General features: G+C 48.6%; 1 protein-coding gene across 2 annotated transcripts; it reads right to left on the reverse strand.

Moving 5' to 3' along the window:
- Positions 1 to 909: 909 nt before the first annotated feature.
- DSTYK (dual serine/threonine and tyrosine protein kinase) lies at positions 910 to 24,453 on the reverse strand. Of its 2 annotated transcripts, XM_034069800.1 has the most exons (13): positions 24,120 to 24,453; positions 16,901 to 17,286; positions 10,960 to 11,623; positions 8,692 to 8,966; positions 8,255 to 8,338; positions 7,043 to 7,219; positions 6,636 to 6,765; positions 6,235 to 6,391; positions 5,402 to 5,534; positions 5,126 to 5,239; positions 4,542 to 4,656; positions 3,390 to 3,524; positions 910 to 2,173 (listed from the first exon to the last, which is right to left on the reverse strand). In XM_034069800.1, exons 1-13 carry the CDS (start codon positions 24,337 to 24,339, stop codon positions 1,986 to 1,988), a joined length of 2,778 nt encoding a protein of 925 aa, XP_033925691.1. In that variant the 5' UTR covers positions 24,340 to 24,453; the 3' UTR covers positions 910 to 1,985. The 2 variants fall into 2 exon arrangements, 1 of the variants encoding a protein (XP_033925691.1); XR_004550336.1 differs by lacking the exon at positions 4,542 to 4,656 and having other exon boundaries at positions 2,040 to 2,173.
- Between the last annotated feature and the right edge of the window lie 172 nt (positions 24,454 to 24,625).

Consider the following 24,625-nt stretch of genomic DNA (forward strand, 5'->3'; position numbering starts at 1 on the left):
CATCCCCTGCTGAAAGGGAAACTGAATGGCAACAAGGCAGCTACAAGCAGGGAAAACAACGCATCAGCTGACTGTCTGGAGATGGCCACACAGGAAAAGCTACGCACGACGGTTCTGGGATTGCACATACAGAGATTGACATTTTATTCATACAGTTATTATTTACACAAGCTACCTGTAATAATAGCAAGAGACTGACCTTGACTCTCCTAGGTTTAAATAAGGCTATGGACCAGTACACACGGTTGGACAGGGTTAATGCTGTTAGTGGCACTGGTGGCACCAAGGCAGTGGGATGCTGAAGGGTTCATCCTGCGTGTGTGGCTCCAGGTGGCTGCGCTGGGAGCAACTCCTGAGTGTCTGGACAGAACCACACCATTAATGCCACCACAGACCAGAACAATGCCCACACGTGCAGGTAAGTAAAAATAGTCTTTATATATATATATATATACATAAAAAAGCATTAATTCTGTTTATTGCACAAAGGAAGATTTAAACTAAACTAATACTGCAGGGTTATGTATCCCTTTCCTTTGTTCAAGCTGTTCACCAGACTATCAGTTGTCATTTTGCCGTATCCTAGCCAATAAATTCCAGCCACAAGGTGCAGTAATTCCACATCCCTCCCCTACTTCGGATGGAGCATGTCAGCTTTCCTGGGAAACAAAGCCATTGCGTGCCCATCCTCTGCCACTGGAAGGACCAGGAAGCCCAGGGAGAACTTGCCAACTCACTATTTCCTCATGTCATAAACAAGGTGTATGTTCTATTCCAGCCTCCACCCTGTAAGTAGGTTACATTAAGATCAGTCTTGCCCCAGAAACGCGTAAGGGGCAAGGAGATGATTTGCAGAAGCAGCCCCCCCTTGCCCATACCCTTGTTGCAAAGGATCCCCCCCCCCCCCGGTTTTATACTATACAGCCAAATTCAGGATCCCGGAGTGCAATGGTCAGATGAACAGACACAGCCACTGAAGAAGAATGAATGACCTGTTTCCCCTCGAGTATGCCCTCACCAAGCATGTGACTGGAAGTAAAAAGCTGAAGAAGCCCTCTTTAAAACTATGGCTGCCACAGCACAAGTTAAAACTGCTTTTCCAGACCCCAAATGTCATTAAAAGGAATTGGCATTTCCCCCATGGACAGTCATTAGTTGTAACGACTTGGTTTTGGTATTCCACTGTGTTACCTCTGAGCAGCCTTCCCCTTCCCCGGAAGACTGGAAAAGGCCGCTCAGCTTTCTTCAGACATTCAAATAACTCTTATGAAGCAGAATTACCGGAAAGATAGAGCTTGTTTGCAGAAGGAAGAGGTGAAGGGTACAGAAAGGATAAATAGCTTATAACCTGGGGCATCTGCACTGCAGTGGAACAGTCGGTAAACCCCCGTGGTAAAACATGGAAGCTTTGCTCCTGTCAATGTAAACATGTTGAATGTTTCAAGAAGCTCCTCCAGAGATGCTCTCAGCTTCTGAGCACTTCCCACCCTAGAGCCTCTGCTTTCTCCTTCCTCTCCAACCACGCTGTAATTCGTGCCAATCGGGAAGTGATTGGGATGTAGTTATGTGTGGACCAAAGGCCACCCAGGAGCAGCAGTTAATGGGAAAAGTCTTTACTTTCCCAAGTAAAGACTGCTGTGATCACCTCCTGGCAACACAGATGCTACTGAAGCACAAGAGATGTTTGATTGGTGTTTGTGTGGGATTGGCAAAAATCCCTTTTAGTTCAAGGGCATGGATTTTCTACCTTAGTTGCACAATTCCATAGTATAAGCTGAAGTGGGATAACTGGCATCAGTGGGGTGTGCTGGGGGAGATACCTCAGGCTGCTACTCAAGATGGAACATCCCCGAGGCCTCACCTCTTCTGGTTGCTGTTACCTGTCCCACTCGTGCTAGCCACAAAGAGCTACACCTCAAGAAGCCCTTTGCAGAGCCAGGGCTTCCGAATTCTCCCACAATCAAAGATTCTTCTGTGCTTCCTTTTCAAGTCGAGTCATCCAACCCTTTATTTGGGTGCTCAGAGCTGGACTTGCAGAGCCTGTCCATGATCCCCTGCAGCATAGGTTGAACAATGCCCAAGAGAGGGCGCTGGGAGGAGTCTCCATCCCAGCAGGCTTCCATCAGCTGCCAGCATTCCTCATCAAACACCGGGAGACGCTCCGGGCGAACTCCTGGAAAATTGAGAGGGACCCGGTTATCATCAATACAGCTCAAAGGAGAGAAAACACTGCCTGATGCTCACTGCTCTCACGCAGGCTGAAGTGACCACAGTGGCCTGGCTGGGGTCTAATGCTCTTGATAAAGGCTTACTCCTCGCAATGGTGCTGACATCCTTGGGAGCATTGCTGGGTTTGCTCAGGTCACGCACACTTCCAGGGCATGGCCAACACATCGATTCTCCTAAAATTCCAGACTGGTTTGGTTCGGAAGGGACCTTAAAGCTCCTCCAGCTCCAACCCCTGTCACGGGCAGAGACCCCTTCCACTGGAGCAGCTGCTCCAAGCCCCTGTGTCCAACCTGGCCTTGAGCACTGCCAGGGATGGGGCAGCCACAGCTTCTCTGGGCACCCTGTGCCAGCGCCTCAGCACCCTCACAGGGAACAGCTTCTGCCTAAGAGCTCAGCTCAGTCTCCCTTCAGGCAGGTTAAAGCCATTTTCACTGGAGCTTCCTCTTTGTAACTCTTTGGGAGCAAACTCAGGTCCCCCCCAACTCATAGCGGTGGCCATGGGAGCCAGTTCAACAGGAGAACAAGCACCGAGTGCAGCCTCCTGACCAAATACAGAACTCACTCATCCGAGTTAAATCTTTTTCACATGAGAAGGGGAGAGTTTACATGGACAGGAACTAAGGAGACAAAGAAGTGAAACATTCTGACACCATGAGGCAAACACAATGGATTAAGCTACCATAAAACATACACTGCACCTACACAAGCATGAGAGTAAGTTCATATTTTGGGGAACAACTCCGCGTTTTACTCGACATTGAGCTTCCTCAGCATGCTGCACACTGCAGTGTACAGAACACCACAGCCTCCAGAAACTGCAGGGGATTAAACATTCCTTAGCGGATCATGCCTGGCTGGTTCTGGGGCCTGGTTTACTTCCAGTAAGTGTTGTACTATTCACACGGTTCAAGCAGTGTGCTGGCAGAGTTCTACAACACTATGGCAAAGAGGTGGTTAACTGAAAGCCTGTTTTATCCCTGCTGGTTTTAGTTAGACTTTGAGAGTATCTCTAAGTTTAACTCTTTAGACTGCCAGTAAAGCAACAGAACTTGTATTTCTACCTTTTGGTTACAGGGGCTAAGAATGGATTTCCCCCTCTCCTCCAATTATACTCAAGCATCAAAGTATCAACCAAGAGAGTTCAAATAAGCCATTTATACCTCTCCTGACGTTGTTCCAAAGGTGATCTTTGCTTGCACATCTCTCAAAAGCCTCTGGTAACTTCACATGTCCCGAACAGATGTACCAGAACAGAATGCCAAATGCATAAACATCCACTGAGTTATCGTACTTCCCTGTGACAAAACCACATGTGATCAGCAGGACAAACAGCACCTTCATCACTGCAAACCCAGCAGTAGAGAGCAAATGTCAGTGTTCCACTGCCTCAACTTAAAGCCACAACTTCAATGCCTGAAGGCAAGGCTTGTGTGAAGCCAAGGAAGCCAGCAGGAGTCACTGCCGAAGGTGGAGGGATAAGAGTTAACACATTCTGCTTCTCACAGGATTCCTGCACTTAATCTGGACCAGCAGCTTCCAGGCTGAGGCTCACAGACCACTGCAGGTGCTTGGACTTCAACACCACCACCTGTAAGGCTCAGTTCTGCTGCTGGTGGGTGTCTGTCAGAGCCAACATCAGCCTCGACCCAGAAGCTGGACAATTTCACGCACCGAATTAGAACAGACTGAGCACACTAAGAGCCAATGTTCACCTCTGTAAGGCCACGTCTAAGCTGCTAGGCATGAGTACTTCACTGTTAAGAACCACCTGAATGGTACTGTCTAAATCAAGTTGAAGCAACCCTATTTGTGTAATTGCCATCTTGTCCAAGCAGGGACACCATCCCAGACCAAGAGGATTCTGTCTGGACCTCGGTGCTACCCTAAGATGCTTGCTCAGGAGAAATGTTCAGGGAGTGCTTGCTAGAAGTACAACTCACAGTGAATTTGAACACACTCCACATGTTAGTAACAGCCTGGAAATCCCTTCCAGGGGACCCTTTCTGCAGTATTTGCCTATGAAAGCCAAGTATTTCCAGCTTCCTAAGAATTTAACTTTCCAATTGCCAAGAGGATTAATGACTTCAGCAAAGCTTATGAATCCCACAGTTCTCTTTCAAGTAAGCAAAACTTTAAGACTGACTTAAAATACAGGAAAAAAGAGCATGCATTGTAAGCAGGTTTGCTTCTGGGGGTTGGGTCTGGTTTGTGGTTTGGTTTATTATTAAGCAAGTTAGGATCCTAATTCAAAGGAATGCCCTTCAAAACTCAAGGCAGAGCAGGAGAGCAGCGGATTCAGTCAATGAGCATACCTGTAAAGAGCTCAGGAGCCATATGAATGGGTGTGCCTACAATACTGCCAGACATCATGGCTTCTGGTTTGCAGAACCCCAAGTCAGTGATTTTGGCTCGATTCTTTTTGTCAAGCTGTAGAAGAATTCATACACAGGCAGCTGATCACCATACTTCTCAGGTTCAGGATTGCTTTTCAACTGTTTAACACTGAAGGGCTGGGCATCTGTCCCTAAGTCAGCTTCTCGGATTCCTTGGCTGCTCTTGAACATTCACCTAGCTCAGCTCAGCAACAAGACATGCCTTTGCTTGTCTTCTCCATAGAGGGTGTGGTTGGGATTTAATAGAACCAGGAACTGGAAGTCCTACTTGTAGCTCAAGCTCTGCACCTTCAAGAAGTCACTCTACTGCTCCCTTTCCCCTAGACTTTCTGCCTGGGAAATGAGCTAGGGAACCCTCACTGCAAGGCAAGTTGTGGCAGAGACCACAAGTTAAAAGATCCTGTATGAAGAAAGCTATTATTTCATTTCCATTATGCTTCTCCCTCCCACTAAAAAGACCTTATAAGACTTCAGGATTAGCCAGATACAAAAGTTTTCCTTACCAAGACGTTTTTGAGTTTGATATCCCGGTGCACAAGTCCCTGACTATGAAGATAACGGATTCCTTCCACTACATCCAAGGCAATCTGTAATCGTGTTTCTAATTCTAGCCCAGCCTGAAGAACAAACACAGATTTCATTCCTACAAATGTGCCAAAAAACACTGAGAACTAAGCAATTCTACCTCTGGTTTACAGATTAACAGGTATTTAGATCTGGACTGTTTTAATGTAGGGATATAACACATGTATATACATATACACAGAGATTGTGGTTACCTTTAGTCCTGTATAGAGGTCTCTGTGCAACCGTTCCATTATCAGGAGGACGGCAATGCTGGAACCTCCTCCATAGCCATAGTCAATCACAGAGCCATGGAGATGCACAAGCCTCTCGTGTGTCTGCAGGGACCTAGAAGCAGTTCAGAACAGACTTGATCAATTTTATACCTTCCTCCCCAGGCCAAGCCTCACCTTGTGAAAGACAAATGCCCAGTAGCTGCAGCTTCAGCACAACAGTACAATACACTTACACCACGCAGTAACAGCTCACAGCACCCCACAGCTCTGAGGACCACAGCGATATACATCTGCCCAATCCAATAAAACTCAAGAAAGCCCATTAAAGGTTATAGCAGCAAAGAAACACTGCAGGATTTCAGCTGTCTGCACTGCAGTACCTGCCTGCAGCTCTTGACTGAAAACAAAGCTGGTTTCTGCAGTACAGACCCATCACTTTCCTTTGTGAATTCAGACAGGACAAAGGCAGACTGAATCATCCCTCCTTTCCCAACACCAAAAATCAGGTGAAAAGAACCATTTGCTATCATACTCAACTCTAATTTACTTTGCATTTGAACAGCACACACAGCAGAGAATCAGATAAAGACAGGAAGGAGCACGCCTGCCTCCCATGCTGTGCCGGGTGCATTTCTGCAGTGGCACTGGCAAGCTGTCCTGCCTCTGCTAGAAGGGGCAGCTTCATGAGGTCAGTCACTGGTTGCAGCATAGAATTATAACAAGCAAGGTTGTGCCTATGCAAATAGCATTTGTTTGCAGCATTAAACTTCAGAAGATCCATGTGCAAGGGGACAAGTACTCATGATACACACCTCATATAGTGAAACTCGAGAGCAAGGTCATTCCAGTGCTTTTCATCCGGAGGAACAACAGACTTGAGGGCACATGGGAAATGCCCTCCCCAGCTGTCACACAGATAGACCACACCATACTGTCCTCGGCCCAGCTCACGGCCCAGCTTTGGTTTGCCTGGAAGGCACAACATCCATTCAGTCAGACTTCAAACCATCTTTATTGCTTCCTGTAGACCATCAGGCTGGCAGCCCAGAGCCTGGCACAGCCCAGCAGCTGCACCATTCAACCATGTGTCAGATGGAGGCTCACAGAAGCACTTGAGTGAAAAGCCAAACAGCCTCCCCCACTCCTTTACACACACTGGCTGCTTCAGGAGGGAGCAGGAGGTAATCCAGAGAACATCAAGCACAACACTCACCATGTAACAGCACATCCTGAAGGGACCTGCTCTCCAGTGAGAGCCGTGCCAGCCGAGGAGCGTGGTCCTTCCGCACCTTCAGCCACAGGTCTTCTGTTCTCTCCAGCCTGCCAGAATGGCCATCTTCTAACTGCAAGAGACAGCCCATATACACTGCAATCCTGCCTGCTTGGAAGCCTCCTGTAAAGAGGTCAATGGTCCTTGTACAACTGAGTAAAGATCCTACTTAAAGCATGCCTAAAAGCAAGACCTTGTATTAGGGCACTCGCATCAGCTCTGCCACTTCTGCCTACAGAACAGCATTAACTGCATGAGCTGCAATTTTAGTTCTCTCTGCAATTAAAACCCCTCTTTCCAGAAGTGGCAGGGTACAAACCAAGGCCTCCTCAACAGCTCCACACACTCACCTGGCGCAGAGAGGCTGCAAAAGCCTCATGGGAACTGTTCAGCCTGGTTCGGAACTGGCTGCAAATGCTCTTGGCTAACTTGGATGCACTGAGGCTCTCAATGGCATCCTGAGCAACTTTCCTCTTCCAGTCACTGGTGATGGCAGGAGGGCTGACCCATGTAATCCGCTGGATTATCTACTCAAAGAGGAGAGAGAATTAAGGCACTAGCACAAAAACCCCACAAGGGGTCAAGTCCACTTAACTCACCCTGCTCAGATGCCTGTGATAACACAGTCATCTGCACACAGAATTGCAATAAACTACTAACAATTTAGAGTTAACATGTTGTTGTTGTACATGCACACACTAAGAGATCTGATTCTCCCTCAGTATCTGCTTGGTTCATTTCTACGTGCCAACCATCCTTTCATGTCTGGCCAAGAACACACGCGGTTGGACAACCACCACTTGGGAAAGCACAGTTGTGGTGCAGCTTCTCAGCTGCAACAGGCACAGCATGAGCAATAACCCAGATAACTGTTCCCAAACTGATGAAAGCATCAGGGAAGCAGCTTTTTGGGGGACAGACGCTGTCAAGGTGTGGAAATCCTTGCTCCAGGTATACACCACATCCCTGAAATTGCTGGCTGATGAAGATGCCCTGCTCCACCCTTTATTAGAAGCCACAGAAATCCAGCTCTGCACAGCCAGGCTGGATCCTTCACCCAGGCTGAAGGAGGAATCAGAAGGTTTGGTACCACTCCATCTGCACTGCACCTATTTGGGGAAAAAAAGTCATATTCCTCCCATCCATACAAGGAATCTCAAGGGGAGAAAGCAGTAGAGGTCATTGACAGCTCAGAGAAAGAACTTCAGAAAGGTGAGTAACAGGCAGGAATTTAAAGCAAAGACCTGAGGAAACCTGGGCTGCTCTGGAGGGAGGAGGGTGAAGTGACACTGCAAAACAAGCAAAACACCCACAAGAAACCCCCAAAACAAACAGCAAGTTCAAAATGCTGACCATCAGAACAGAAAGGAAAACACCAAAGAGATACTTCCTTCACATCCAGGATTAGTATCCCCAGGAGAAAACTATACACACAGTTTTAATGGGGAAGCAACAGCTTTCCAATGCAAGGGCCCAGAGCCAAAAGTTAGAGGGCAACTGCTTCAAAAGCATTTCACTGCACAGTGACAGGTACCAGAAATCAATGCTAAAGATGCCCATACCTGTTTGATCTGTTCCCACAACATCCTGGTTACTGTTGAGCCAGAGTGGAAAGTGACTTCAACATGATAGGCTGCATTTAGGATCTGGAAAGCAGGGGAAAGATGAAAGTATGGGAACTGGGCAAGCTTTAATCACTATAAAATGTGCTAGACCCTCTGAAAATGAGTTGGGATACTCCACGATTCACTTGGTTGAATTTATTTCCTGTGTTAAGCTCATAGGTGTTTCTATCTGGATCCTATATCCAGGTATTGAAAGGGTAAGTACTGGGCCTTCACGTGAGTGTCCTCCAGCTTCAGAACCTCCCTTGATGCCACCAGACCCACTCAGAGCTCTGCTCCTCTCATTTCAGTGAGCATTTCTCCTCCCACCCCTGCTGGATCAGGATACAGACAATTACTAAGGATGCTCCAGAGAGCCATTTAAGCCACCAGACCTGTTTGAGATAATTGCTTGTGATGTGTAGAGAAACATCCTTGGACTTCTCCCAGCTCCTTGCAGGATGTACTGAAACCTCCCAGGACTCCTCCAGGCTCTTCAGGCACCTCTCCAGAGTCCCCACAAAGCTCTCTCGCAGGTAGTCCACAGAACTGATCAACTTGTTGGCAACTGCTTGGTTTAACCGAGAAATAATCAGCTCCTGGATTTGCTTGATACAACATTTGATGTCCTTGGAACTCACAGGCTCCCCGTTCTCAGGAATGATGATATCTGCATCAAAGAAAAGAAAGAGGCATCTTCTGTACTCAACACAGCATCAGTGCACCAAGGGCTGAGAGGTGCTTGGAGTGGTTTGTAGAGTGGCTCCAGCACAGCCCCAGCTGGTGTTTGAATTCACAGGACACTCACCACCACACTCTGTAGCTACTACAGGTTTACAGTGACAACAAGTCAACTATCACCTCAAAAAGCACAGGGCAGAAGCACAGAGCTGTATTTCTATCTAAAGAAGTACAGGGCAGGAGATGCTTCCAGGCCATCCATAAGCACTGCTGGATGTTGAGTGTTCTGAAGGAAGTGACAGAACCATGCTGCTTCCAGGACACCTTTTTCCTGCTCCCTGGAAAGGTTCATTACCACCTTGGTATTTTAAACAAACACTGAGCAATCACTGCTCCCACACTGAGTACTACTACGTTACTACCAGGAGATGAAGGCCTTGTCTCTGGAGTTCGGCCAACACCAGTCTAGTGTACTTAACACAAACCCAGCCATCGGCAGATGGCATTAGCTCCTTCAAATAACACCTTCCTTCTTTTAGGGTACTACTGCAAATACTTGTATCCAATGAGATGCTACACTCTAAGTGATGCCTGCTGTGCAAAGAAACACATACACGTATTTACTGCAGTTATATTATCTTGTGCTGTCCCTAAACAGACTCCTAGATGTAAAGCAACCTAAACTCAGGTACTACAGTGCTCCAGCTCTGGGAAGAGTGGGACAGACAGAACACAGGAATTACCTGTTTTGCTAATGGAGCAACAGCAGCCCTACGCAGGTAGAATTAGCACACTACTGTTAATGTATACTAGCTCACTGGGGTACTTTATGGCATGCAGATAGGCTATATTGCAATTAAAACAAGCTCTTTATGAGGACTGCATTTTTGTGGGGGCACTACAAAGCAACCCTTTCAAGGAACAGGAAAGATCTCATCCAGTTCCCACCTGCAGAAGCAAACCCATCAGATCCTAACCTGCAGTACTAAACATAAACCAGTATTTATCATATGCTCTATCCCTGGCAGTGTTCAAGGCCAGGCTGGGAAGAGCCTTGGGCGACATCGCCTAGTGTGAAATGTCCCTGCCTATGGCAGGGGACTGGAACTGGATGATCTTAAGGTCCTTTCCAACCCAAAGCATTCCATGATTTGATGAAACCTCTACTGAAAAGCAGAGGAGAAAAAAGAGAGTTGTGAAATATCCAACCTACAACTTTTCACTGGGATGTTTATGACAGACAAACTCTGGGCAGCCTCTCACCCTCCGCAGTTTACACATCCTTGTGTGTGCTTCCAGCTCCTGTGCTCCTGGAAGTTGTGCTACAAGAAGATGTAGTGAGAATCCTTCCATTTGCCAAACCCACACACTAAGTGCCAAGCAGAAGCTTCAGGAGCACAGGTTTTGTAGATTTGGGGGGGAGTATAAAAGGAGAACTTTACCTACCCAGAAGGATTTTATTTTTGGAGGTTTTTGACCCGAAAGTCTTATGCAAGCCTCTCAAAGGAATCACACAAAGTACAAACCAAACCTTTGTGGCTACATCTCAAAGAGCTTTTTTTCCTTAAGACAGATTTATTCCCTAGTCTCAGCACAGCTCCCGAGGCAGAGTAGGGAGAGTTCTTCTTCAGCAGAATAAGAAATGAAAGCAGCAGAGTCACACACCTGAGAACTGTGCAGCAAACTCCGGAGGGAAAGGTCTGATGTGTAGGAAACCAAGACTGTGTTTAGGGGCAGCACAAGATAAAACACCTGCAGTAAGTATGTGCGTGTATTTCTTTGCACATGAGGCTCGGGCCTCATTTAAGGACAGTGGTTTTTACTCACAAGATACTGTAGGTAAGTTCTCTGTGGTTTACTTCTGAGCTTTCTTGCGAAGCCACTTGCCCAGGCCGTCATTAACCTTCCCTTAGCAGATAGCAAGGGAAGCCACTCTTCTTCAAAGCCCCCAACCTTCCCATTACTCTCCCAGCAGTAGTTACCTTTGAATTCCATATTAGCAGCATCCTCCAAGAGCTCCTCCTTCATATTGCTGAGAGTCTCTATGATCATGTCCTTCATCTCCTCTTGCTTGCGGTTGGCGATGTTCATCAGCGACTCGTAGAGCTCATTCTCCTTCTTGCGGGTGTACTCCAGCCTCTTGGGGGTGATCTGCAGGTCCCGCTGCATGTCAAAGGCCTGGTTGATGAAGATGTTGAGGCAGCGGCAGTGCACCTCGTTTAAACTGGTGGCTGCTTCCACCAGGTGCTTCTGAAGGACCTGCCTGGAAAAGGTGCTCAGGAGCCGGAGCTTCTCGAGCTGCTCCACCAGCATGCTCTGAGCATCAGCATCAGCACCAGGCGCCCCGCAGCTGCAGTGGGTGCTGCTCAGGTACTCCAAGTCCATCAGTTGGCAATAAAGGGAGGACTTTTCCTGCTCAGTTTTTCTGGGAGAGATCAGGTCAGCGCCCACCTCGGGCACTCTGAAGAAGAAAATGGGCAAAGAGAATTTCTCTTTGATTTGGCGCAGTTCATTCTCGTCCGATGAGGAAAGTTCTGCCTCGCTGATGGCAAAGACAACCACAGGCAAGACCTGGTTCACGTACTCCCCCAGGGTGGCTTCGGCAGTCTGGAATCCACGACACGGTGCTACCACAATGTCCACTTCCTAGCAAGGGAGGAAGTGAAAAACACAGGGTTTTGTACAGAGCCTTTTGCAAATGGATATAGCCAAAAATGCACCATAATTCCTTCACAAAGAGCAACAGGAGAAACGTCCAAACCCTTTCGAGCAGTTATGGAGTCTCACATACAACATCATGCTCTTATCTTGTACTACGTTATTAGTAGTATTGTACTAAGTTAGTAGTTATTACTCTGATTTTGAACTAAGCCTTTGAGTTCTAGCTGCGTTCAGATCAAAACTTCGAACAAGATTCCCGAAGGGCTCCACGTCATTCCTTAGCCTACAGCTGCCCCATTTTGCACCCTCTCCCACTGATGTTTACCACAGCTGCAGCTCTTTGAGCAGATAACCACACCATCAGTTTTCAGTGCAGCTTCAAACAGTAGAAAGCACCACACCAGCCACTGCTGCCAAGGCAAAGGCAGCACAACAACCGATTCCAGAGAGTAGGCAGCCAAAGGACAGACAGGGGGAACAGATGGTTGTAACTAAGCTCCAGTCCTGACTTTCTTCAGATCCAAATGAAAACCAAGATATGGATTTTATTTACTAACTTTCTTACTGCTCATAGCTCCACTGCTTTGGTCACGCTCTTGCTGATCTGACATCTTAGTAACCCTACTGAAAAGGGCCAGTTTTAGACCTGCTTCCTTCCCTTCCAAGGGAGGAGATGAGACTCACTTCTGGATGTGCAACAAGCGTTAGAATTGCATGTATGACCCCAGTAAAACACAATCAAGCCTGGTCTGGGTTGGAGAGACTTTAAAGCTCCTCCAGCTCCAACCCCTTCCACTGGAGCAGCAGCTCCAAGCCCCTGTGTCCAACCTGGCCTTGAGCACTGCCAGGGATGGGGCAGCCACAGCTTCTCTGGGCACCCTGTGCCAGCACCTCAGCACCCTCCCAGGGAAGAGCTTCTGCCTAAGAGCTCAGCTCAGTCTCCCCTCGGGCAGGTTCAAGCCATTCCCCTTGGCCTGGCCCTACAGGCCCTTGTCCCAAGCCCCTCCCCAGGTTTCTTGTGGCCCCTTAAGGAAAAAAGTGTCAAAGGCTTTGAACTGAAGCCCGAATCTGTGACCTGTAACAGGGGTGATAACTGAGCATTCTTCAATCAAATTTTAATTTTCTCCTCCAGAAAAATGGGGAGATTTGATGAAAATGTGAACAAAATGGTTAGAACTGACCCCATCTCCCACTTGCTCTCAGAGCCAGCAGGGAATCCTTATGGCCACAGGCCTCTGCAGTGCTGAACTCAAACCTGTGTGATGCACGGGAGGCTGGAGCACTGCAATGTGTCACCAGAAGGGCTGACTCACCCCAGGCACTATAAACACAGGAGGAAGCCAGTGCTGTCTCTAGGAGACAGGGAGGAAACCAACACAGCAGCAACTGGGTCTCCTCCTTCCATAGAGGCCACTCAGCCTTTTGCAGAGAGCATCAGTAACATTCCTTGCTCTCCCTCTTTTAAATGGCCTACAGAATTTAAGCACAGGCCATGCAGCTTCATACTATTAGGGATCAAGTCTTTTTCTATGGGAATACCTCTGACTCACACTGGATTCCTGGAATTTTTAAGGTGGTTCTTACGAGGTCACACCTCTAGAAACACACTTGGAACACTTCTGACAGAGCTGGAAGCATGGAATTGCTCTCAAGTAACTTCACTCCTCTTTTCCTTAACTAAAAGGTCCTTTTTGAAACATGAAAGCCTCCCACTTAGCAACCTGTACATCAGGAATGCAAAGATCAGTCAGAACTCTTCCACTTGTGATGCAGAGGTGCCTGTCAACACCAATACAAAAGGGTCTAAAGAATACCATGCAGACACCATGTACTCATCCACAGATTCAGAGCTGCGATGCCAGGATGACCGCTGCATCCCATCACCCTAGAATAAAAATTAAGGATCAAGTAGGTCTTGACCTGCAGTAAGACAAGTGGAGTTTCCCTGAATGCACTCAGGGACCACTCAAGTGCTGCTTTCCTCAGTCAGCATCAGTTAGAAAGCACTGATGTGCTGCATCCCAAGAGGACCTGCTCCTGTCGTGCCAGGCTGGGGCAGTTCAATCACTGCTCACTCTGTGAGCTGAGGTGCTGAGAAGCTAAACCCAATTTAGTGCCATTTTTACCCAAGCTCCTCCCAAGTAAATGAGGATGGAAGGCCCAGCTCGGGCTTTTGCTAAACCAATTTGAATACTCTGCCTTCCAAGAATAGTCTGTGAATCACTCAAGTCTGACAGTTACTGCATTTATGACATATGGGAGCTAATTCCACTGCCTCCCTATTAATCTGTGGTGTATATTTACCTTCAGATCCTACTTGGGATTTTTGTGTTTGTTTTTATACACACTCCTCCCCAATTGGTCTGAAATCTTCCCATTTTATTCTGCTTCCATGAGGATCCAAAGCTGAAGTTCAGGAGCTCTCATCTAGAGAGACTCAAAGAAAGCTGAACACCTCTGCTCTCCAGCAACCACTGCTGATCAGGAGATCAGGGCTCATTCTGCCAAACCTAAAGATACTATGGACATTAAAACAACCACCCAATAGGTACTTAACCACATCCTTTGCTGCTTGTAACACCTCCTGATTCATACAACGTGAATCACAGCTGTAGGACCTAAAGAGACGTAACAATAAACCCGAACTACTTCAGTTCCCCTGCCAGAGCTCACAGAACCATCTTGTCTTTCTTCAGTCACCTTCCAGCTTTCCCTACAAATCCTGGCTAAAACTCTTCAGACTGAGACCCAGAGTCCCACAAGGCACAAAGCAAGACAAAGGCACGAAGCAGCAGCTTTCAGCCCCGAGAGCCTCCTCCCTTTCAGCTGCACCATCCAGAGGAAAACCAAGCCTTCAGAGAAGTCCCTTTCAGCTTCCAGGCACAACTGGTAAGATTTAGGAAAAGAGCCAACAGTTTATCCCAGTATAAATCTAACAATCTGCCCATTTAGCTGGATTACTCCCCATGACCTAGATGCATTCCTGTGCAGTGATCCCCAAGGAGCAGAGCAGCTTTGCCAACGTTTTTCCTTCCCGGAGATTTTTAAGTTTAAAAATAACCAAGTTCACCAACCTATTAGCACAAAGTGGTGTTCCCACAGCAGCCAAGCCATGCTAATGGGACTTTTTGGCTTCTTCTTCACCCCCTTTCCTGTGAAACAAGTTTGGAATAAGGCATCCTCTGAGGAAGCACGATCCCACCCTGGATATCAGACTCAGGGTGCTCCACTGGCAGTTCAGTATTCAAAAGTGGTGTATTCTGGACTTGCATTGAATTTATCTCAGAGTGACAGAAAGCAGTTTAGTTAATATTTGGATGCCGTTAACTTACTAATAACTCAGCCATTCTTTCCTCGGAGCAATGGCTAACCAGCTGTAGCACACCAAGGAGCCTGAGTCAGCATTAGGTGCCTGCACAGGCCAGCAACGTGTCCTGCAGGTGCTCCAGCCAGCCTGGGCACTGCAGTCTCTTGGTAAAGATGCTCCCCGGTATGAAGAGCTGCACAGCTTATGGTCCCTTAAGCTCTGTACTGAACATCAGGTTAGCAGCAAGCATGCAACTGTTACTGGGCTCCTGGTTCTGTTTCACAAGTTAAGAAGTTCCTTCGGAGCAGTTCTGCAGACATGACACTTTGGATAGCATCCAAAGACCCTAATCCATTATTGCTCCAGATCCATATTCCACTTGGTACAGGAATAGTGCTCACGAGCAGCAGACATTCACTTTAAGAACTGTCACCTTGGGGTGTGTGGGCAGAGCTGGAGAACTCACATTAGCTGGAAGGGTGGAAAAACCCACGTGCCTCTCAACAGGAGCTCAGACTCCTGTGATTTAGCAGGAGGTTATCCCCAACCCTGTTACCCGCTAAAATGCACTCTGTTCTCCCATCAGCTTTAAAACTGTGCTCATCCTTTAGCCCCCTGAATTGATGGAAGGAGCCCTTCGCCTCCATGTGAAGATAGCTGTGCTTGACCCTCCCTTCTTCTATGGGAAGAGCTTTTTATTTCACCAACCCTTTTCAAATCCATCTGAGTAGCTGTTTTCATCTAAGTGGCCTAAATATAACCAGAGGCAGACAGGGGCATCTTTGTCACTCACATGAGAAATCTGAAAGAGGGTTGTAAACTGCCCAAATAAATGTAAAGCTAACTCCTCTTCTCTCAAAGCAAGGCAGAAGATCCAGAACAGGCATTTACTTTGCAGCACCAGGAGCTGGGCTGGCGCTCTCTGGGGAAGCACTGGGTGCCTCACAGAGTTTATACAAACATGGCTCTTCTGTCCTCTCTCTGTGGATATTGGAAGCCACAAAAGCACCACAACAGAGCATTGATGTGGCTGATCTCATTAGAACAGGCTTAAATGTAGCTACAGACTGGCTTTGTCAACCATATTTCAAACTGATGCATACTGGGTCTTCATTTGCTGCCCATTTCCAATCACATGTCCAGCAAAAACTTACCTTGCTATTTTATTGTTCAACTCTGACATTCAGGCTCTCATTCAAGTGAGAAGAGATCCTATTCACGCAATTCCTATTTAAGAATTCTCTACTCCAGATATTCCCCTTTTTTGCCATGCACAACACTCCACAAGTATTCTAGTGCAATAGCAAAGGCTATGCTAGATATGAAATGCAATGGAAGCTTATGGAAGCTATAAAAAGCTACGAAATTCAGCCCCCACCTTTAAAGTTCTTTGCTAAACACCAAACTGCAACATTAAGAACAGGAACGTGTTACACAGACGAGTCAAAGGAAAGGCACAAAGCAAGATGCAATGTTAGGAACAGCTCTGAGACCAGACTCCCACCTTCTAGTTCTTAACATCCTCAGCTTCCATTGGCACCACAGGGATGTAAAGAGCCATCCTCTCAAAGGAAGTCAGGTCAATTTATCAGATGTTGGATTAAGAAGCTTTTTTCTTGTATGACAGCTTGTAGCTATTATCAGACAGCAAAGCTAACTCTGAATAACCTGGAAACTGGAATAAAACTTCAGAAGACACTTGGAGTTCCATATGAGTAAGCTTGGCTTCCAACATGGATGCAAACATTACAGAGGAATGCTAATGCTCAGAGTTGACATGGAAACAGAGCACACAAACAGATGGTGATGTCCAGTTAAAATCCTAACAGCAGACTTCCAGCTTCCCTATTAAAATTAATTCCTGTGTTGAAGAGTTTTCACCATTTGCTTTCTTATGGCCTATAACTGTTATATCTGAAGTTCATTATGACAATGGTACATGGACACCAAGTTACCTTTAGCAGTGAGTAGGGCAGCATGACCTCCAGCTCCGCTATCTGGTGAGCAGGATCTTCACTGTCCCCATGGATCTCTAGGTCCTCCTCTGGTATGGTGTCCCAGTGGCCACGGTGGGCTGCCATCGTCTGGACCAGTTCATACTGCCCAGGCAGCGCCAGGCTAATCCGGGTTTGTGTCCCATGGGTGAAACGGATCCGGCGCCTCTTGCAGTTGTCCTCGTTGGTGATTTTGGTGGTGGGGAGCAGCTTCTCCCCCAGCAGGATGTTGAGTACCTGGCATTTGGCATTGCAGTTCTGGCCAAGGATCAGCAGGCAAGGGTGCCAGCTCACGGTCCGTTGGAGCTGCTCTTCTTCATGGCAAGGGAAGGCGATGAAACTCTGCCCTAGAATTGAGGACAGGCTGCGTTAGGGCATGTTGGCTGAACAGGAAGTCTCCTATCTCCAAGCCAAATGTTCACACATTGCTGTCCCACAGCCTGCTAAGAAACCCCACACAGCACCAAGACTTTGCTTATGTCCCTGAAACAAATGTCAGCAACTCAGCATGCCTTCCAGCCCAACACAAAGATCCGCAGCAGCTGAGTCTCACAAAGCCATCAAGACAACTTGCCACCTATTCCAGGCAGGATAGGTTCTCCTCACCTATTCCACCCAAAAGCATTTACACAGAGCTCTCTTCAGCAGGTTAATGACACGCTCTGAGAGTCAAGAGGCAACTGTTGTCAAGGCTGAAACAACCAGAGGACTAATTCTGCCTTGGGCTGGAACAGTGTTTTGCCTTACTCCGGAGTTCAAGGAGACCCAATGGGTCACCATGGCTAATTCTTGCCCAGTTTTGATGCTCTGGCTGCACAGAACGTTCCTATTGCATACCAGAAATAAACTCAACTATGAATAGGTGACAGTTCCACCCACCCACTTCAAAATGCCAAATACTTTGCATTGACCAAATCCCACGAGTCTTACTGCACAAGCTGCTTGACCACAGGCTAAGATCATTGATATCAGAGCAGCAAAAGCTCCTTTCTAGCCTCAGGGGAAGGTTCTTGCTAAATTGCTTTTCTCCAGGGGGCAGATGACAAAACCCAGTTTGCTGGACCATGGCAGCAGAACCAGCAGCCCCTGTCAGCAAGCACAGCCCCAGCTCATGCTTTCACCAGGGTAGAGATGAGCCCAAGTCAAACACTCTGTGCCAGCAGCCAGAAGGCTCCCAGTGCAGCCCAAACACGAGGGAGCTTTGCTCCCTTGAGCGCACCAACAGTGCATTCCTCCCCTAACCTACAGAACTGAAACAGGCACGGTTTGTCAGATATCCTTATGGATTTAAAGATTTAAGCTGTAAAAGGAAACTACTCAACTTCTGTATCTTCTTCAGAGTAGCAGGACTCACCTTACCCATCCTCCTTCTGCAGCACCGCTTGTACCATCCCACTAACCAGGGCCTTTGAATTCTTAGTCCCTGGTGCCACAACTCCTTGCATTTGCCTTACCACACTAATTCAGTCCCAGCCCTGAATTTAGCTTCTGTACTCTTTTACAAGTCCTAAATACAGCTTTTCCCACGCTCAGCCATCGAAGCTGAAGTCTAAGCAGCTTTGTGTTACCTTATGCATAGCAACTGAGTAATTCTGGTAGTACAAAAAAAACGGGATACAAATTCCCCATCTGCTGCACTTGAGCCCAATCCCTGGAGCACAGAGCAGCCAGTGTTCCACCACAGGCAGAGAGCTGGCTCGTGTTCCCAGGGCTGAAGGCAGATGGAACCCAAGAACAAAATGGCAAATGGTGACAGCAGTCCCCAAAAGAGCTGTCAAATCTCACAGCTATAACCCAGTACGCCTGCCCTGATATCAGGCAAAGCAGCAGGATGCCAGCTTAAAGAGAGACAAATACAGCAGAGCAGAGAAGCAGCAGCAGGGATTCTGTAGGGAAAGGTCCCATTTCACCAGGGCTATTAAAACTTTTAATGAATCATGTTCTGGCATCCAAAATTGTTTCAGCACCTCAAGCCCCAAGATGGATCCTTCCATCCCATACAACGCTAAGGGAAACCCCTCTCTGTGTCTCAGCAAGCCCCTCTCCTGGACCTCTGCCCCACACAGCCCCAGATGCTGGACCCATAAACTGACAGCATGGAAAAAGGTTATGGGAGACATCACTTGAAGTGGGACTGCTCAGAACCGTAAGAAGCCTTTCAAGACCCAGAGCTATAGCAGAGTGGCCACAGGAAGTGAAGGGCAGAATCTGGGTAGCAGGTCAGAAAGAGAAAATTCAGCCAAAAGCCACAAATAGGACATTGAAGCCTTCATCTAGAAGATAAAGCATTTCTTTGATCTGGTTCCATCTATTGAAGCTTCAGCTGGAATTGAAGCTTGCTCTTCAGCTGCACACGCATCAAACCACCTCTGCACAGGCTGGCTGCCCCCTCTGCCCGTTCTGGGTGGCCTCTGCACTTACAGGTACTTACTGTCAGCAGACAATGACTGCAATACTGCAGCTCAGCTCAGTTATTGAAGCACAGGATGGATACAGAAATCCTACATCTTTCCAACACTTTCCATCTTTTCATGCACACAACCTCCCTGTGATCGTTCAACCAGTTCACTACAAGTGGTTATCAGTAACAAAGCCATTACACTTAACATTGTCACAGTGAAATATTCCAAGTGCAAACCTGAAACCAGCACCAGAAGCCAGATTCAGTTGTCTCATAGATCATATAATGGTTTGGGTTAGAAGGGACATTAAGATCATCCAGTTCCAACCCCCTGCATGGGCAGGGACACCTCACCCTAGACCATGTCACCCGAGGCTTTGTCCAAGCTGGTCTTGAACACTGCCAGAAATGGAGCATTCACCACTTCACAACTAATCCAGTGCACCATCAAGGCACCCAAATCATGGCAGTGGTTTACTGCTGCGCAAATCCATCCCTGGGCATCTTACAGCAACCTCAAGCTCTCAAACCCAAAGCAAGGGCACGGTGATGGAGGTATTGCTCACATTCTTCACTGCAGAAACTGCATCACTATTTCTGCATATCTGAGTAAGACACAAGGTGAAAACCCTCGTAAAGGGCGATGCCACCACTTAGAACATAAAGAATTCAAGCACAGAGGAATATGAACCCCCGATTACCTAACAAAAACCAGATTTAGATGGTGCTTCCTGAACAGATGCAGGGATACTCCCCTATGTATGGGAGCAGCTCCTGTTTGTGACAGAAGTTTTGCCAGTGGTCTTAGCTGGCGGTACATTTTGTGTCAATGTACTGTACCACTGGGAGACATGTGATACAGACATCAAAACAAATGGCTGCAGGGGGAGTCCTCAAGCGCACACTTCCTGTTAAACCTCTTTTGATGAAAGGAAGCCTGTCCATAAACAAGGACGTCTCTCTTCAAGTCTCATTTCATAATTCACTCGAACACTTGACAGATGAGTCCTAGGTTGAGTTTATGGCATTTCTAGGTTGAGAAGCCATAAGCATTTACTCACTCCCTTTTCAAGGAAGGCGAACTACACTCCTGGTCTCACTTGTCTTCCTATTCTATCCTCAATAGTACACACACACAACAGTGCTTAACTAAGGCTGGACCTTCATACCTGTTGCAAATACTGCTACCTTTCATAGGAATCTTTCCATTCCTGATGGTTGCCAGAAAGCCAACTGTATCCTGGGCTGCATCAGAAGGAACATGACCAGCAGGTCAAAGCAGGTGATCCTGCCCCTCAGTCCTGCCCTCCTGAGTCCCCCCTTGCAGCACTGGGTGCAGTTCTGGTGTCCCCCACATAACAAGGACACGGAGCTGATGGAGCAAGTCCAGAGGAGGCCAAGAGGATGAGCAGGGGCTGGAGCAGTTCCCGTATGGAGCCAGGCCGAGAACATTGGGGCTGTTCAGCCTGGAGAAGCTGCGTGGAGACCTCAGAGCAGCTTCCAATGTCTGAAGGGGGCTACAGGGATGCTAGAGAGGGGCTCTTCATCAGGCACTGGAGCGATAGGACAAGGGGTGATGGGTTCAGACTGAAACAGGGGAAGTTCGGACTGGAGATAAGGAATAAGCTCCTCCCTGTGAGGGTGGACAGGCGCTGGCCCAGAGAAGTGGTAAATGCCCCATCCCTGGCAGTGTTCAAGGCCAGGCTGGACAGAGCCTTGGGCAACACGATCTAGCATTGAGGTGCCCCTGCCCATGGCAGGGGGTTGGAACTGGATGATCTTTAGGTCCTCTCCAACCCAAACCATTCCATGATTCACAGCATACTTTGACCACTACAAGAATTATTATAAAGGCATTTCTGTACACAGTCATTAGGCTACCAAGCTTGTGGCTTCCCACACACACTGACTGAGATAACACCAGAGCTGCTGGCCAGAACTCTGGAGGTGCTGTGCTCTGAGTACAAGTGGCTTACTTGTTAAACAAGCAAACTCAGTTTACTTGTGACATAAGGCAAAAGAAATACCCAAAATCTCAGGCTCCCCAGCCAACAGTTCTAATTATTTCAAGCACAGAATGAAGCAAACTACTGTTAATAAAAGGGTTGTGCTGGTTTGGGTTTCTTCTTAGTCTCTTTACGTATTTGAGTAAAATCTGCAACTGAGTCCCCAAGAATATGGTTTTCCAGGAAGTTAGTACCCAACACACAGGAATAAAGAGCTGCCAGAGCTGCACAGGCTCAAGCTGCAGATTGTCAGGGTACCTCAACACATCATTCTTCAAAGCCTACTCGTGACAAAGCAGACCTGGAGAACAGACAACATTTCCTTGGCTGCTTCAGAAACACAGGCAGTGCAAGCAGCTCTTCCTCCCTCCCTGCCCTCATAAACAGGAGCTGGAAGGCAGTTCTTTTTTCCCCCTTGAGTAACACCTGGCACTGAGGCCACAGAGGACACATTTGGCCAATGACAATCCTTTATGGACAAACATTGCCCATCATGCTCCTAAGCAAAGGAGGGTGGGATATAAAAGCAAGCAGATATTTGCTCCTTCGAGTACCCAACCCTGGCTGCTCCAGCTTACCTGAAGGGTCAGTGGCTACCACACACCTTAGCAGATACTCAGGTCTGATTTGAGGCACAGTAACTCAGGCTGTGCTTTAGGTTGCTTGAGTTGACTCCAGGGGCAGTTACCTTTCTATGCTGGTACTGCAGCTTACAGATGTCTCAAGAGCAAAGCTCTTCACATTTGGTTTGTTTCCAAGCCATCTGAATTTACTTTCCCAGTTTATTTTTGCACTTCAAGCCCACCAGTAAATGTCCTGTCCATTTACCTTCCTGCTCTTTGGCTTGCACAAAACATCAGCATTCACAGACTAACTGCCACTGCAGAAGGTCTGCAGCATTATTTGGTCACAGTTCCTCTCCCTTTGACACCACCTGTAGGGCAGATTCAAGGCAAAAGTGGTTCTGTCAGTGAGAACTGTGCTCCTTGAACCCCCAGAGAGTTCAAATGATCTCCCCATGTCAGAGAGGGGAAAGGAGCTTTATTCCCAGCCATGAACTGTCCAACACAACTAAAGCTTCATGGAGACAAGAAACACCAAGGCTCTGGGCTATGCATCTTCCCATGTCTTACCTAAATCCACCATCAGTGGCTCCTCACCATCACTGCTTCACCGTTATTGTGTGCCCCCCCCCCATTCCCACAAGTGCTGCTCTTCATCCTCTCCTCTTCCCACACTCCCCTCAAGACAAATTCCCACCTTCCAGCAGCTTTATTGGCTTGCGTGTGCCACTTCACCAGCTTCAAACCTACTGAGTTGAGGTCTCTCTTACAAGGGGGGTCAATGTCAGCCAACCTCTGCTGCCTGAAACCCCGAACCAAGAGGCCACACTGTTATTAGTTTGCATGAACAAGCTCCGAAGCAGTCAAAGCCTTTCCTTGGGGCCCTGGCATTTAAGGGCCAGTTGGCAACAGACTGCGCAGGAGAAGTCAAACTGGGTCAAGGCAGGTATTGAAACAGGAAAGGTTCTAAGTGCTCTGTATTAGAAACACCGGGTTTGGCACTATCCGGGTCCCATGTCAGGAATGCTGCATCCCCACCTACAGAGCTCTATGAGCAGGCCTGCGAAGACGCTATTTGACCAGCACTGTTTTACAAGAAGTCACCAAGCAGAAGAGCAATTCCAGGGAAGTGCTGCCATTCAAACAGCCTCGAGACCCCCAGAAAATGAGGGAAAGCAACTAGTTCCGGCTGCCCGGCAGGCAGAGATGTGAACAGAGACAGCACACTTGTACATTCCCTGCTGCTCTGACAGTTTCCATGCGTGTGCTTGACTTTGGCTAGGCACCACGTGCCCCCCAGGCTGCTCTATCACTGCCCTCAGCAGGGGAGGGAGGGGAGAACAGGGGAGTCCTCGTGGGTCAAGATAAAGGCAGTTTAATAAAGCAAAGAAAAGGCCCCATGGAGAAGCAAAGGCAAACAACAGATTGATTCTCTGCTCCCCATCAGCAGGCGATGTCCACGAAGCACAGGCAGCAGTGGCTCCGGACCACAACTGCCATAACAACAAATACCGCCTGCTCCTCCTTGCTCTCTGGCTGTGCTGCCAGGCCATGGGCACTTTGGGACAGTCCTGGCCATATCCCCTCCCGCTGCTCAGCACCAGCCCAGCCCCTGGTGGGTTATCAACACCGTTCTAGCTCAATACACACAGCACTGTGGGGCTGCTAGGTGTTAAATTAACCCCATCTCAGCCAGGCCCGGCACAGTGGGACAGCCCTGCTTCTACACGGGGTGACAGAAGAGCTCAGCAGCACTTCAGATGAAGGGTAAGCCAGGAATGGACAAGTATCATGGACAAACAGCCAAGAGAGGTGACGCAGGAGCCATTTGGAAATGAATGAAGACCTTTATAAATGCCTTATGTCACAGTAAACGTCTCACAAGAGAGTCTGATGTACAGAGTCGTGCACGGGCAGGAGGACAGCCTGCAACTGCGACAGACGCGGATGAAGGCGATGAATGAAGCCCAGCACTATCCCTACTATTACCCACAACCAGCACACTGTGATGCACACCAGCCCGAAGAGCTGCGTCTTCCCACCCCCCCGCAGCTCCCAGACCCCATAAGGATCAAGGTGACGAGCAGAAGGGGCCCTCAAAGCCTCTCACACCCCCCAGGCAGCTCTCCATGAGCACTCCCACCCCATCGAGCCTCCCGACAGCCGCCTCCATCCCTCGGCACAGGCCTCCCCGCCCGTCCCCCTCTCACCGTCCTGCGGGGCCCCGTCCCCGGCGGGGAGGCCGTCGCCCAGGGCCGCCGAGGGGAAGGGGTGCCCCTGGGAGTACTTGACGTCGCGGAAGAACTTCTTGGTCTCGCGGAGGTTGTGCTGCAGCCGCGCCAGGTGCCGGTTGTAGTGGCCGAAGGAGCGACACAGGTCCCGGATCACCCCGCCGGGACCCCGCCATAGAGGAGCCCCTTCTCCCTCCATGTCCTCCGGGTCCGTTCCGCTATCCCCTCCCCACCGCGGGGGACACTCGGCCCCTGCCAGCCTGCCGCTCCCGGAGCACCGCCCGCCCCAAGGCAACGGCGAGGCCCCGGCGGCCGGGGCCTTCCTCGCTTCCCCCCACCCACCCCTCCCGCCTCCCCGACCCCCTCCGCCGCCTTCCTCCGCCGGAGCAGCGCCTCAGCGAACCGCGCTGCGCGGAACCTTTATCGGAGCGCCGCGGGGCAAAGGGGGAGGAGGGCGGGAGGACCCCGGCCTGCGGGGCATGCCG

The sequence above is a fragment of the Melopsittacus undulatus genome, chromosome 16 (assembly GCF_012275295.1).
Source record: "Melopsittacus undulatus isolate bMelUnd1 chromosome 16, bMelUnd1.mat.Z, whole genome shotgun sequence".
NCBI lineage: Eukaryota > Metazoa > Chordata > Aves > Psittaciformes > Psittaculidae > Melopsittacus > Melopsittacus undulatus.

Excerpts from the sequence above, each read along its gene's own strand:
- DSTYK (XM_034069800.1), bottom strand. The coding sequence starts at position 24,339 with ATGGAGGGAGAAGGGGCTCCTCTATGGCGGGGTCCCGGCGGGGTGATC. Across the intron at positions 17,287-24,119 it reads GGACGGGGCCCCGCAGGACG|GGCAGAGTTTCATCGCCTTC; the intron begins GTGAGAGGGGGA and ends CCTCAATTCTAG. Across the intron at positions 6,392-6,635 it reads TCAGGATGTGCTGTTACATG|GCAAACCAAAGCTGGGCCGT; the intron begins GTGAGTGTTGTG and ends TGTGCCTTCCAG.